General features: G+C 51.4%; 2 protein-coding genes across 3 annotated transcripts in view; one reads left to right on the forward strand and one right to left on the reverse strand.

Annotated features, from left to right (window-relative positions):
* Positions 1 to 451: 451 nt before the first annotated feature.
* Positions 452 to 10,033, forward strand: NINJ2 (ninjurin 2). 2 transcript variants are annotated; one of them, XM_015542340.2, is made up of 4 exons: positions 452 to 573; positions 8,248 to 8,479; positions 9,005 to 9,189; positions 9,705 to 10,033. In XM_015542340.2, the coding sequence occupies exons 2-3, from the start codon at positions 8,326 to 8,328 to the stop codon at positions 9,169 to 9,171; spliced, it is 321 nt and encodes a 106-aa protein (XP_015397826.1). In that variant the 5' UTR covers positions 452 to 573; positions 8,248 to 8,325; the 3' UTR covers positions 9,172 to 9,189; positions 9,705 to 10,033. The 2 variants fall into 2 exon arrangements, with proteins under 2 accessions (XP_015397826.1, XP_042847471.1); XM_042991537.1 differs by lacking the exon at positions 452 to 573 and adding an exon at positions 8,110 to 8,156.
* Positions 10,034 to 11,048: 1,015 nt separating this feature from the next.
* The window catches only part of B4GALNT3 (beta-1,4-N-acetyl-galactosaminyltransferase 3), a 101,757-nt gene continuing 97,634 nt past the window's right edge, over positions 11,049 to 15,171 (reverse strand). Inside the window, exon 22 of the mRNA XM_042993669.1 lies at positions 11,049 to 13,189. Coding sequence (XP_042849603.1) covers positions 13,081 to 13,189 — 109 coding nt within the window. The 3' untranslated portion in view covers positions 11,049 to 13,080. The remainder of the gene's footprint in view (positions 13,190 to 15,171) is intronic.

The following is a 15,171-nucleotide window of genomic DNA, read 5'->3' on the forward strand; positions in this document are numbered from 1 at the left end:
AGCAAATGCCAGATGGGTCTGGGAGCCTCAGAGCAAAGTGCCCATTTAGAAAGTACTCTTGCTTAGGGTATTGGGAGACAGCAGAAAAATTCTTTGGAAATTTCTATGTAGCCAATCCATGATTAACTTTGGACCTGAGATGACAGTGTTTCCTGAAAGCCATTGACAAGGTGACCTCTTGCAGGGGAGGTGGAAAATGCTTCCTAAGAAAAAGCAAACAGGCCCCATGGGGTTCCTATTGCAACCCCTATATCTTCCTGTCCCTCCCTGCACACTCTCTTCCTTTTTTATATAGCCCCCTTTTGTTAGAAAGCAACCCTGTCACCTCCTGCCTCACAATGGGATCAAAAGCACTTGGGTTCCTGACCCCTGGCAGGTGGAGCTAAGGCGGGCTTGCCTTGCTGTTTCCCGGAGCGGCCCCCTGGTGGAGAACAGTGACATTGCAGACCTTCCCAGGGGGAGGTTTCTCCCCACGTGTCCAGTGTTCCAGCTCTAAAGCCCGGGTCTGCAGCCTGGGCCAAGGGCTGGAGCTTCTCAGCAAGACTGCGCCCAAGGCTTGGAGAAGATTTCTGGGTCAGTTGGGTATTACTATTACCGGAATAGCACGCAAAATACACCCCACCCAAGGTGGTTTAGAGACTGTTGATTTTTAAGAGATCCACTGCTCTTGGCACCGGGAAGCAGGCAGTCAGAGCGCTAGCCCCAGACCGGGCCTCAGGGGTCTGGGCCTTTGCAGGTTTTGGCCTGAATATCAGTGGCAGTTTCCAATCTGAGTCATTCACTCCCTGAGGCGGGATACCAGTGGGGAAAGGGCTATCCTTGGATAAGGGGCTTTTTTTTTTTTTTTTAAAGTTTATTTATTTTGAGCCAGGCGAGGGGGGGCAGTGCGCAGAGAGATAGGGAGAGAGAATCCCAAGCAGGCTCTGTGCTATCAGCCCAACACAGGGCTCGATCTCACAAACCACAAGATTATGACCTGAGCCAAGATCAAGGGTCGGACCCTTAACGGACTGAGCCACCCAGGTGTCCCCAGGGACTTTTATTTTAAAGGCAGATTCACTGTCCAAACACTACTCCCCTCACCCAGAAGTCATTGTGTATGAATCCCACCCTCAAAGATGCTTTGTTTTGCCTTTTTGGAAAAAAACTCAAATAAAAAATTCAATGTTATCATCACTTATTGCGCATGTAACATGGGCAAGTCACCAAGCTAGGCACCCAGGGGACCCAGGTACCGAGGGGACCCAGGTATACTGAAGATGCAATCCTTGCCTTAAAACGGGCAGCCAGAGGAGCCGTCTAGAGAGGTCTAAGCAAAGCCTGAGGCCAGTATGGAGCACAGCAGCCTTTGCACAGAGCCTGGGCAGAGCGTGCCTAGGGACAGGTTCTAGAAGGGATGAAAGGCTTGGGAGGGTGGGGAGGGCATGGGAAAGAAAGGCCTTAAGTCCTGGAGCTGAGCAGAAGCAGGCCGAGAAGGGTGGGGTGTGTTCAGGGAACAGTGAGTAATCTGGTGTGGCCCAGGGCTGCTGAGCATCACTGTGCCTGGCACAGGCCGAGCGGTAATAAGTAAGGGTTAGCTCTCTGCCCCCTCCCAGGGGTGAAAGGAGGAGCAGTGCACCAGGCTAGAGAGAGGGGTACATGCAGGCCAGCTGAGCACCTGTAGCACCGAGGCCTGGCAGAGACCCCAGGCCCGGTGTAGGGGGGCTTGTCTGAGAATTTCCCTTCCTTTCTTTTTTTTTTTTTTTTAATGTTTATTTATTTTTGAGAGAGAGAGCAAGAGAGCGTGCGCACAAGTGGAGGAGGGGCAGAGAGAGAGGGAGACACAGAATCCTAAGCAGGCCCCAGGCTCTGAGCTGACAGAGCCACCCAGGTGCCCCAAGAATGTCTCTTCCTGGCAGATGGGCCTGGTGCAGCTGGAAGGTGAGACTCGCAGGGGTGAGAACAGGTGTTGTCGAAATGGACAGAGAAGTATTTCGATGACCACAGGGTTTGCTGGAAAGACTAATGGTGCCTTTGAAATCTGGGCTGGGACAGGCCCTGAGTCACAGCATATTATTTAAAACATGCCCTAGGCCCACAGGTGCCAAGTCTAATCCTGAGTGGGAGAGATGCTTCTCTCATACCTGTTTGAATACTTTATAGTTTTCAAAGCCCATTCACCTGCTTTATCTCATCGATCTGTTTAACAGCAGCTTTGTGCTAACCAGGGCAGGTACTCCTCCCATTCCACAGATGGAGAAGCTAAGGCCTGGGTATGATGAAGTTATATATTCTACTTTGTTTTAGCCATTGGCCTTGTTATAGTGAGTGTTTGCTTTTGTTTTAAATTTAGTATTATTATTATTTAGATAGTTCAAACATTCAAATGGTTCAAAATTCAAAAGGTATGGATAAAAGTCTCTGTCAACCTTATCTTCACAGCCTCCTGGGTCACCTCTTGCCAGTTGGAACCCAAGCCTTTTGACTTTAGGACTAGTGCCCTTTCTGCCACCTGGTGCAGGGGCTCAGGGACACTGTAGATTCAGGAAAGCTTGAGGCAAGTTTCACTGCTACAGGTGTTTTACCTCCTCTTAGCAGTTGTGCATATGTATCCTTGGGGACTAATTGTCTTCTTTAATCTTAGTCCACATACGTTTATCTTTCCATCCTAAACTCCTTGGAGGCAGGGAGTATGCCTTCAATTTCTGGGAGGTGGTAGAGTAGGGATTAACCTTGTAGGCTCAGGCATATAGAAAATTGGGATGGGGCGCCTGGGTGGCTCAGTAGGTTAAGTGTCTGACTTCGGCTCAGGTCATGATCTCACGGTTTGTGGGTTTGAGACCCGCATCGGGCTCTGTGCTAACAGCTCAGAGCCTGGATCCTGCTTCAGATTCTGTGTCTCCTCCTCGCTCTGCCCCTCCCATGCTCATGCTCATGTTCTGTCTTTCAATAATAAATAAACGTTAAAAAAATTTTTTTAATAAAACAGAGAAAGAAAATTGGGATAAAAACCTGTGCTGTGTGAGCTTGTACAAGTTACTTAGGTTCTCTGAGCCTCCACTTTTCCAACTACAATGATCATGCCCTTACCAATTTCACAGGGTTCTTGTGAAGACTCACTGAGATGACTCAGGTCCCATGTTTAACCCTGGGCCAGGCACAAAGTATGAACTCTGTAAGTGGGACCTATGATTCCCAGGGTACTGAGTTTGTGCACAGTAAGTCAGACCCAGGCATCCGTTCAAACTTAATTCTGACGGGATTGGGGATCTCAGGCACCTAATTAAGAGCAAATTGGCATAGTAGGTCACCCAAATCCATATGTTTGAGCAAATCATTCTTCCTGAGCTGGGATCCACCCTTTTTCCCAAAGGAGTCTCCCAACAGCCTGGCTCATCCCCATTTTCTTTTTGGGAGAGGCCTGGATTTTCTGGATAGTCAGTCATTTTGAGACCAACAGAAAGGCCAACAAGGCACGGGCCTATTTTGTCTGTAACCTTGAGCCTGAGTTTATACACGGGGAGACTGCCATATGGCTTTTCTCAGGGCTGACAGTAATGACTCACTGCAGGGTCACCAATGCCCTTGAACTGTCTTGGGCAAAGTGGCTCACTGGATCTGCTTCTGGGCCTTGCTCCACAGCTGCCTGACCTCTGCTTCTCTCAGACGAATGTCCTCAACTCCTGAGACTCTCTATTTAGACACAGGGGCTTCCCCACACCTGTATCACTCTGTGTTCAGAGGGACCCAAGAAATCATTTTTTCTAACCCTCCTCATCTCACAGATAAGAAAAGCATGGGGTGCCTGGGTGGCGCAGTCGGTTAAGCGTCCGACTTCAGCCAGGTCACGATCTCGCGGTCCGTGAGTTCGAGCCCCGCGTCAGGCTCTGGGCTCATGGCTCGGAGCCTGGAGCCTGTTTCCGATTCTGTGTCTCCCTCTCTCTCTGCCCCTCCCCCGTTCATGCTCTGTCTCTCTCTGTCCCAAAAATAAATAAAAAACGTTGAAAAAAAAAATTAAAAAAAAAAAAAAGAAAAGCAGCCCAGTGGTGGCTACAGGCTTGCTCATACCTCTAGACCTTGTAGCAGACCCAGGATTTGAACCCAGGTCCAGGGTGCCTTCTGTGATCCTGTCCTGGCTGCCACAAACCCCTACCCCTCAGCCTGCTCCCTCTCCACAGGGTACTCCTTGACTCAGGCTCCAGGTCCTAAACATTCTGAGTGGCAGATTCCATGGCTTTGTAGTAGGACAGTTACTTACCCCTTTGAAATCTGGTTTCCATGAAAGGACAGAATGATCTCTTGGAGCCTTGTGGTCCCCACTGACCATAATATCAATTAGCAACGTAAAAATGTGTTTACTTTTCTGTTAAAAGAGGCATTCCTTTCCTATCCAACTCAAGTTTTGTAAAGAAACAAAAATATACGCCAACAAGGATGAAGGGATACATAATTGCCTGGCAGAACAATGGAGCAATCCATGACTTCCAGGGATGGAATCCACAGAGCCTGGGGAGCTGGGACCTGGCAAGACAAACAGGGTGACAGGGAAGTCTGAGTTGGAACAAGGGGAAAGGACAAGGAAGAGAGAGGAAATTATTGTACTGGGGCAGGCCCAGGAGTGGGGCAAGCTGGGGAAACAAGGAATGGATCTCCAACCCACTGCATCACCCCACCCCAGCCAACACAATCATGCCCCTCTTGTTGTCCAGAACCCCCATGACACCCCATAATGGGACTCTGGATGTATTCCCATCTGCCCTGATGCCCCCCTGCTCCAACTTCATAACAGTCAAATTCCCCTTCTGGGTTTCAGGGGCCATTGGCTGGCATGATTTTGACGGGTTACCTTTCCCATGGGTATATGCATTTTAACAAACTGAGCCACCCAGGCGCTCAGGGTATATGCATTTTAAATAGGGATTCTGGAATCTCTGGTTCGGCTTCCTGCTTTCTTCAAGTAAAAGTGGAGGGGTTGAGGGGGGTAGGATGGAATAAGACAGATGCCACTGGGAGAGAGCATCACCGAAAGATCTGACTGAGGGGAAACAGGGGAAGAGCTTGGAGTAGTTCTCTTTCTCTGGGGAGAAACAAAGTCTCATTCTGTCTCTCTATAGCCTCCACCCCTCCAGAGATGGGATTTTCCTTCTCTTTCATAGATTTGGAAACTGAGGCCTAAAGTGCCAAGCCCAGAGACAGAGGTGGGCCCAAAAGCTGAGAGTCCTAACCCTGCAGCCCCTGCTCTGAGGAGCCAGATGAAAGGGGCCAGGAGCTGGAGTGAGAGCATGTGGGTTTGAGGAGAGGGGAGGCTCTGGCAGACTGGCCTTGCAGGCTGCAGCAGGGGGGCAGGGGCAGCCCTGGGAGGGGGCTAGTGCCAAGGCCAGCGGAGGGAGCCGACCAGATCCAGTGATTCCCAAGTCCCAAGAAATATAAATGACTCATGCTGGGTGGCTCTGCACGCCAGCCCAGCCCACATTCCCGGGCCTTTGTTCCCAGCCAGCCTGGGCCTGGCCTTAAAGGGCCAGCTCCTAGGGCCTGAGCGTGGGCCGCTCCACCCCACCCCCACCCTCCTCTTTAATCCTGGCCCTTCCTTGGGTTGCTCCTAGTCTCTGGGCTGTGGGTAAAAAGGGTGGCATCCTGCGGGATTTAGGGGTCCATCCGATTGAATCTTCAAGCTGTAAGGGAGGGCTCTCAGGTCGTTTCATCCATCCCTCTGCCTCTGCACCTAAACTGTCCAAGAAGGATTAAGAAAATCTTTGCCCTGCTTTTTAAAGATGCTTCCGTGAGGGGACCCCTTTCAAAGCAACTTCTTGCAGAGTCTCAAACCATCTCCCTTCTAACACCATCCCCCAGGCTGCAGGCTGGGCTGGAGGCCCCTCTCCCAGGGCCCCTCCCTCTATTTTCTCCCCACCCCACCCTGGGCCCTGCCAGCATTGTTTCTTTCTTGGCTCTCACTTGACATGTGTTTGGTGGGTTTTAGGTTGGCTTGCGAACCCGGCTCCCTGTGCTGGGCCTCTGAGGGGTCCAGGTTTCAGGCCAGTCCTATCCTGTCCTGCCCATGGATCCCTCGGGGGAGAAACACCATCCTGGCGCCCGTGCAGCCGGGCTGCCCCAGTCATTTCTTTGGACCTTGTGTGCCACCATGTGGACATTCTGGAGATCTGGAGCCTTCTGGGGCTCAGAGGGGGCACTCTGCAGACATTCCCACAGCCACCAAACCAAACACTGAAAAAACATCCTTAGCTAGAAAGTAGCCCTGAATCAGCACAAACCAAAATAGAAGCAGGCCCTAAATCAAAGAGGGAAAGATAGGACTGTACCCTCTGTGAAACAATGACTTTTTTCTTCCTTTTTTTGTAAATATATATTTTTTAATGTTTATTTTTGAGAAAGAAAAAGAGAGACAGAGACAGAGCGTGAGCAGGGGAAGGGCAGAGAGAGAAGGAGACACAGAATCTGAAGCAGGCTCCAGGCTCTGAGCTGTCATTACGGAGCCCAGTGTAGGGGCTCAAACCCACGAACTTTGAGATTATGACCGAGACAAAGTCGGACACTTAACCAGCTGAGCCACCCAGGTGCCCCAACAATGACTTTCTTAGAGCCATTGAACAACAGAAGCCAGCTGGCTCTATTAAAACTTATAGATAGCAATATTTTTTGTTAAAGCTTGGGAAGATCTTTGTGTCCCCAAGCAAACAGCCCCTTCTGTCCCCCAGCCCCAGTATTTGGGCAATGCTCTGAACACAACACTAGAGATTTGGGTTTAAGGTTTTGTCCACTGTTAATATACAAATTTTAAGAGAGGGGTCTCCTTAGATGCTTTCACAGTAATTTCAGGGTTTATCAGATCTTGAACTGAGAGCTGGGTTTGGAGGGAGTAGAAAGTGTCAAGCTATGGGGGAAACTGGAGGGAGGGACAAGGACAGGAGGAGTGGGGATGACCAACAGGAAACTCCATGGGCAGGGAAGCCCTGCTCACAGTTGTTCCCTAGTCAGAGCCCTTCCAACCGTGGAGAGGCCTGGGGGCTGCTCCATAGACTCTGTCATTTAATAAGTGTCCATTGTACCCAGGACAAACCTTTATCAAATGGGCTAGAACCATGGGCTGCAGCTTTGAGGCCTTTGTGGGGCACTGGCCTTGGCATCCCTAGCCCCAACCAACCAGGCCAGCTGGCTCTGGATAAGCCCAACATCCAGAAGGAGCATCCAGAGCCCTCTGAGACCTGCCCCATCCATCCTTCCATCCGCCCACCCACCCACTCAATAGAAAACCTCTGTGGTCATCTGCAGGGTTAGGTCCACCCTCCTTCCAGGCTGTCACATCTTTCAAAGTTCTGCCTTCCTCTCCTTTCTCACTTACTCTCCTACAGTTCCTTGTCACCCTGATCCTAAATCATACCATAGTCTTTCAGTGGATCTCCCTGCTTCTGGACCCGCCTGGGCCCATGCATTCCAAACACCGCTCCTAAATTTATCTCCCTAAAACACACCCAAGTTGTCCTGAGTGATTGCAGACTCTGCCTGCAGCATCCAGTCTGAATTTCTGGGCCCAAACCAGAGGCCTGCTCCCTAAGCCCTATGTTGTCACTCCATCTTTCGGAGTTAGTGACTTCCTGAGAATAAGAGCTTTGTTTTATATTTCAAAATCAAATCAAATGTAAATTATGTCAATAAATCCTAGCCAAAAAACCCAAAACACTAGCATGCATCACTGTGTGCATACAGACATGCATTCTGATGTGCATGGCTGTGGCCTCAGGGCTCTTGGCCACTCTGTTGAGTGGGATCCAAATACAGCTCCTGACCCATTTGCTAAGCTGTGCACCCCGCCTCAGGGCCACATCATTCTGGGAGATGAGGTGCCCTTCCTATTCCCCCCAAGTCTCAGAGCTCCTCCTATTGTGTTCTGAGATGCTTTCCTTTCAGAGGAAAAGAGAGCGGCCCAAGGCCAGGCTGGGCCCAGGCAACACAGAGAATGAAATGAGGTTGGTGCATCTCACAAGGGGCTGAGGCCCTCCCCTCCCCCTGCCATGTGAGGGAACGTGACCCTGGGGAAACATAAATGACAACATTCCATCATTTCCAAGTTCAAAGGTCCGTAAGGGCTTTCTAGTCCAACTCTTTATTCTTTCAGGCCATAAAACTGAGAAGGGTGCTGCTTGCTCTCGGTTTACCACCAGGTTACAGGAGAGCTTTAAAACCTCTTTCCAGTCTCTCAACTGCTTCCCTTTCGGGAGCCTTCAAGGTAAGCCTGTGCTTTCTCCCTTACAGCCTGGGAACCCCAACCCCAGGGGCAGCCAGCCCATCAACCTGAACCACTACGCCACCAAGAAGAGCGTGGCCGAGAGCATGCTGGACGTGGCCCTCTTCGTGTCCAACGCCACGCGGCTGAAAGCGGTGCTGGAGCAGGGGCCGTCCGCCCACTACTACACCACCCTCGTCACCCTCATCAGCATCTCTCTGCTCCTGCTCGTGGTCATTGGCATCCTGCTTGTGCTCATCGGTGAGGAGCCCAGGCCTGGACTCGGCCTTGGCGCCCCCTAGTGGAAAGAAAAGCCCCACCGGCTTCCCGGCACCACCCCGCATTTGCACACGCCAGTTTCTCAGCCTTACACTAACATGGTGGTAGTCCTCCGCTTGACAACCGCCCAAGTAACAACTCCTCCACAGTGAGAGCAGGCTCCCTATCCTACCTCCTGGTATCACACATAGGGGTCACTCCACAATACCTTCACTTACTTGTAGCAGAGGTCCCTACTGCCTTTTGTGTGAGCACCCATCCCCACTCTTATGACCCAGGATAATTTCCCAAATCCCTATTCCATTAAGTAGCGTGTGGATGCCCCATGCACTGGGCAGTGAGGGAGAAGGCAGCTTAATGCAATGACTACCACCTCCCTTGCTTTCTGCCATGCAAGTCTCTGAGGTGCCAGACTTTCTCTGACCTCTAGTGGATGCGGTGAGGGAAGTTTGGGGCTGTGGCCCCACCCTGACCCTCCCTTCCCACTCCCCCCACCCTTGTCCACAGCGCGGCTGAACCTCAATGAAGTAGAAAAGCAATGGCAGCTCAACCAGCTCAACAACGCCGCCACCACTCTGGTCTTCATCACTGTCATCATCAACGTCTTCATTACAGCCTTCGGGGCACAGAAGACAGGCTTCCTGGCCGCCAGGACCTCAAGGAATCCCCTCTGAACACAGCCTGGGACCCAGGTGAGGGAGGATGGAAGGTCGCCAAATGACCCTTTTCTCAGCTCTGGGCGTTTGGGGTAAAGTGACATCTTTGCAAGCAAAAGGGGAAAGAGATCTGAGGCAAGGAGGGGATCTTAGAGAAGAGCTTGGATCTGGGCCCAGAAAGTCCCCACGTGCTGTTAACAGGTGACTCTTCCTCGGCAATTAAGCTTGAGCTTTTCTATAGCCTGGGATGGGTTTTTCTATAGCCAGTGTGGTTAGTGCTTGGCTCTGCCCCTCTGGCAAGAGGGAAGATGCAGTAGGGATTCCTCCTTGGCGCTGCCCAGCAGTCCTTGCTACTCAAACTGTAGTCCCTGGACCAGCAGCAAAAACACCGAAGCTTGCAGGAAATGTAGACTGTCCGGCCCCACTCCAGATCTACTGAATGGGCATCTGCATTTTCAAAAGGCTGCCAGGGGAATTGTGTGTGCATTAAAGTCTGAGGGCCATTGGTCTGGCCTGCCCTCCTCACTGCCTCTTCTCTGCTTCCCCTACAGGTCCTGGGTCTGGAACTGCTTCTGCCTTTCCTCCCTGATCTGTTAGGCTGATGGGCACTTTCCACAGCCTCTGGGAGAGCTTCAAAAAGGGCTGTGTAGATGCCCTGGATCCCTACCCACAGCATCTGAAATAAGATGTACTATTTTACTGGCCTAAGTGAATCCCATCTTGGTCTGGAGTCCTGAACTCAGACTGGGGTACTGCCAGTCTTTCTAGTAGCATCTCCAGAATCTAAGACATGTCTATCTAAGGTCAAGCCCGCCTAGCTTCAGGACTCTGGTTCTTACTCCACCTCATTCCTTCCCCTCTGCCCCATCCATTTCCTCTGCTCCAGGCCTCAGTTTTCCCTTTCTGTAAAATGGAATGATTTATATCTATAAATTTTTCTGCAAATCCACTATGAGTCAGTCTTTATGCATTGGGCTGGTCTCTGGATGCCCTCTCCAGCATCTGGAAAGAGCTTAAAGGAGCAAACCTAAGTTCGGAGGGAGAAAAATCTTTTAAATCACTCCCTCTTCTCTGGGTTCTGCTGAGTCAAATTTCCTGGCCCCGCCTGCCTTGGGCTAATTACCATCTGCTACATCAGTGGCAGATTAGTCAATTCTGGATTGATCCATGTATGCGCAATCCTTTTTGAGAACTTGTTATAAACCTATCATAGCTTTCAAATTAGCACTTTCTCTTAGGCATGTACTTAAGGCATACAAACTCATTTTGATCTTTGCCTATGCAAAACAGAAAAATTTACTAGAAAGGTAAATTTGCACCCATAAAATGTCAACAGGGCATCCGTAGCTCAAACAGAAATGATTTTTAGATTGTCTGCTACTTTAAAATAAGTCACATCTTGGCTTCTCTCTGCTGCTGACCAAACCATTCTGGCCCTATGTCTAGCCTTCTTCACCCAGGGTGTCCATCAGCGTTTCCCCACTGAAACCACAATCTCCACAAATCTGCTGAGCAGAAAATGCCCAGTCTGCTATCAGACCGTGAACTCTGCAGGCAGGAAGAGTGCTGGCCCCTTCCAGAGTAAACCATGCAGTTCCCCACACAGCAGGCACCCAACTAATGGTAAAGGATGGAGGGTGGTGTGGAGGGTCCTTGGCACATCCATCAGAGGCCTGACTACTAAGGGACAGAGACGTGAACCCCGGGCCTCTTAGCCCACCCCTCTCCCATCTTGATGGGCAAGGGGAAAAACACACGAGCCACTTTGTTTTCTAAGAAGATGCTGTATTTAACAATTTCCTTCCCCCCATCCCACTCCCTCCCCCCACCCGACACATTTCCCTACAGAACAGGGGCCTACCAGGCCCTCCCCCTTAAGGCAGATGGTGTGGAGGTAACAAAGTCAAACACAAGGCACTGGCCAGGGTCAGAGAGGTGTGCGAGCAGGGCCTAGGAGGCTAGGCTCGCTCCCGTCATCAAAAGAATGGAAGTTGGAGAGCTCTTTGGGTTGGCTCAGGCCTTCCAGTGCCATGCCCAAGGGTGACCCTGGCCCCAGAGAGAAAGCTGGCACCCCAGCCAGCCAACCATACCTCTCACTGACTCCCTGAAGTCCTTTCCCAAAGGCAGTAAGCCTGAGCAGACTCTGAGAAAAGCCATAGCCCAGGGGGCAGCTATGGCATCCAACAGCCACAGCCTATTAATTGGAAACTCTTTGTCCTTCCTGATTTCTTAGAGAGGGGCAGGGAATTCTCTTCAACCTCCAGAAGGTTCTCAACGGGCCCCAATCTCCTAGATGCCAAGCATGTGCCCTTGGTGAATGCAAGGCCCACCGGGTAGACCCTGCAACTCCAAATGCTGTGACTTGGATTCTATCACAGCACAGCTCTGTGGGGCTCCGCTGACTGGCATCCTGGGCCCTGTTGCACCAGCTAGGAGTGCTTCCTCCCAGCAGCGGCGAGCTCTGCGTTCCCCTCCCTAAGCAGACGCTGAAGTTCCACAGCAAGTGTCCGACACACCCACACACCGTTCGTCAATTCAGCAGCAGCGGCAGAGGCAGCAGCGGCAGCGAAAAAAAAAAAAACAAAAAAAAACCCAGCCCCAAAGGCCCCAGGGGATTTTTAGTGCAAGAGAAGTGTGTGATCATCAGGTGCCAGAAAGTGTGTGATCATCAGGTGCCAGAAAGGGTCGCTTCACTTTTCGGTTCCTCTGGGCCCCACTCCCCTCCAACTCGGGAAGAGATCACAGGGCGATGCCCTTACCTCCCCCAACCCCTTGCCCCTTACTACCCTGATCCCTGTTCCTCTGTCTTGCCCACACCCCTTCCTCTTCTTCCAAGCAAGGCCGGGGCTGGGGATCCCCCTGCAGGAGGGCAAGGCTGTGGGGGAGCAGAGCTGTGGGGACTCAGGATTTCCACTTCCTTTTCCTCCCGTCCTGCTGGATGCCCACCTCCTCTTCGCATCTGAGTCCACGGCTTACATTCCCATCCTCTTTCCTCTCTGCTTCATGGTCTCCCCAAGGCTTATGCTTACAGGCGGGTCGGGAAAGGGGCTTCTCTTCCTGCCTTCTCCACCCACCTTGCCCGTCCTGCACGGCCTGTATGCCAGATGCTGAGGAATAAAAACCCGCTGTCCACTGGTTCTCAGTCTCCCAACCCTGCTGGGGCACCGGGAGGATGATGCCACTTCTGTGTTCTTGTCAGTCTGAAGTTAGCACCGCCTGGGGGGTAAGGTTAATGCCCTAATCGGTGGCCAGCTGTTCAGTGGCTACCTGGGAGAGATGTGCGTGTCTCTGGAAGGCACGAGCCTGGGGTAGAGCTGAGAACTCCTCTGGTTATAAATCAGCTGCCAGGTCAAGGACCAAGGGACACATCGCTACACAGGAGTGGGTCTGAGGTATGCAAGTGGGGAATGTACCCTAAATGCACGACTCCATCCCTCTCTCACAGTCAGTGCTGGGTCTGGACAGTTAGTTTTGGTTTTCTGTTAGAAAAATAAAAACCCCAATGAAGTATGTCCAAGAGAAGAGTTTCCAGGGCACGGTCACTACTCCCTGGGAGGAGCATGGGTGGATGCTGGAATGCACCTCACAGATAGGTTGGCATTGCTCCAACAGGTCTTTCCTTCCTTAACTGTGCTGCCTTCCCCGGGAGCCGGTCCATCTCTGTCAACTGAGTGCACGGCCCCTCCTGGTCCCTCTCTCAAGGTCCTCCCTTCAGAGGCCCCGAGGGTAGAGAGACAGGCCTCAGCAGCTGTCTGTGTGAGGCGACAGCTCTCGGGGGAGTGAGGGTGTTAGCTCTGAGGCCTCTTGGGGCCCGGCCATGGCTTCCGCTCCCTTTCCCTCTCCTTCTCAACAGTGAGTAGGGGCATTGGGGAGCGAGCACAAGTCAAGGAGCAGGAAGCAGTCAGTCCAGTGGGCCACCCTTCGGGATCATGGCATCTTCATCTGGCGGCGGTTCCACATGCCTCGCTTGGAATGGAAGTGATGGAAGAAATTCCTGAGGGAGAGACGTTCCACTTCCAGGCCTGCTTGGAGGATCCTGAGTAGGGGAGGGGCAGGATGAGCAACAGAAGCGCAAGAGGCAGCTGGGGAGAGGCCCAGGCCCCTGAAGATCCCGCCCTCCCGCATCTATACATCTATGTCAGACCCTGTCTCTGTCTCCCTCTGTTTACTCCCCACAGGGCATGCACACAGCACAGGCTTTGGAGCCAGGCAGCCTGGGTTTGAATTCCAGCTCCTTACTATGGAAAGCCCGTGAACCCGTCACTTTCCAGAGTCCCAGTTTGCCAATCTCTAGAAAGAGGAGGATGATGAGGCACCTGGGTGGCTCAATCCGTTAGTGTCCTACCTTGGCTCAGGTCATGATCTCATGGTTTGTGAGTTCGAGCCCCATGTCGGGCTCTGAGCTGACAACTCAGAGCCTGGAGCCTGCTTTGGATTCTGTCTCCCTCTCTCTCTCTCTCTCTACCCCTCCCCTGCTTGCACTCTTTCTCTCTCTCAAAAATAAATTAATAAACATTAGAGAAAAAGAGAAGAATATACACTCAACTCTTGAACAACACAATTTCATATTGTGCAAGTTTTTTTCTGATAAATACAATACATATATACACACATACACACACACACACACACACACACACACGCACACATATTGGAGGCTGGTGGTAAAGGCTAGAGCTGATGGGAAGAAGGGCTCAGTACAGCTCCTGGCACATACCCCGTGCCCACCACCAGGAGCTCAGCCTACAGGGGACACATTATGTATGTGATGGAGGCAGAGGGAGCAGATTCCCCCATTGCTTTTCTATATGCTTAGCCCATGGGGTCCCTCTCACAGAGAGACTGGCCTTCCTGCAAGGCTGTACTGAAGTCTGCATCTGCCCAGCCCGGCAGGGAGATCAAGGGTGGAGGTAACCGCTAGACTAGGCTTCCATCCACTTTGGGATCTGCTTTGGCCTAGTTTTGTGAGAGCTGGGTTATCTAATATGAGCTCCCTCAAACTACCTCCTTTGCAACTTCTGTATATACAGCATATGTCCCTTTTCTTCTCTCCCTCGAGGGAAAAAAAACATACACAGACCCAGTTTTAAGCCTCAGACACTCCCTAGCTGTGGGATTTGGGACAGGTACTAACTTCTCCTCAAGCTGTTTTCTTGTTTGGAAAATGGAGATAACCACACCCCCTCACAGAAGCTTGGGGTCAAACAAACAAGGGACTGATGTAAATCACCTGCCAAATACAGGCCTCCAGTGATGGCTGGCTGTCTCTTAGAAGTGTCCCCACCCTTCCAGGGCTCCTGACTTTGTCTGTGACATCCTCTAGACACTGGTCCCTTCTTTCTTTGCTGTCTCCCCTTTCCCTCCTCTGCCCCTTCAGCCCAAACCTCAAGGTATCATCTTCTTTTCCTCCCCTTCCCTTGGCAACAAATTTCTTTCCTTCCTTTTTAAACTTTTACTGATTAAATAATCTCTACCCCCAACATGGGGACTGAACTCACAACCCTGAGATCGAGAGCCGCATGCTCTACTAAGCTACTGGGCTAGTAGCCTCTCTTGGCAACAAATTTCTTTCTTTCTTTCTTTTTCTTTCTTTCTTTCTTTCTTTCTTTCTTTCTTTCTTTCTTTCTTTCTTTCTTTTTAAAGCAAATTTCTTGACAGAGGAATCTCATACTGATACAGCCTCCACTCCCTCACCACCAGCATGCTCCACGATCCCCTGCAACTTGGGGTCCCCGCCTGCCTGCTCCTGCTTCAGCACCCTCTTCTCGCCCGCTTGCCAAGGCTGCAGCTTGTCTGGGGTTCTTCTTTCTCCTTCTTTCCACTCTTTCCTCCTCCCTGAAACTCCCTTCTCCCAGGGCTTCCAGGGACCAGGACCTTCTGGATATCTTGCTGCCCTTTAATGATCCACACTGCCTCTTTTGTCGGCCCCAAAGTCTTTCCTGCCCCTTCACCTGTTCTCTCTTATCGATTCCCACAGCCTCAGCCTTCCCAGCCAGGCAATGGCAGAGGGGAAGAGAG

Source organism: Panthera tigris, chromosome B4 (assembly GCF_018350195.1).
Source record: "Panthera tigris isolate Pti1 chromosome B4, P.tigris_Pti1_mat1.1, whole genome shotgun sequence".
Lineage (NCBI taxonomy): Eukaryota > Metazoa > Chordata > Mammalia > Carnivora > Felidae > Panthera > Panthera tigris.

What these genes read in the sequence shown, in the direction of transcription:
- NINJ2 (XM_015542340.2), top strand. Translation starts at nt 8,326, where the DNA reads ATGCTGGACGTGGCCCTCTTCGTGTCCAACGCCACGCGGCTGAAAGCG. An exon ending in CATCCTGCTTGTGCTCATCG is followed by an intron (nt 8,480 to 9,004) that starts GTGAGGAGCCCA and finishes CCTTGTCCACAG; the next exon opens with CGCGGCTGAACCTCAATGAA.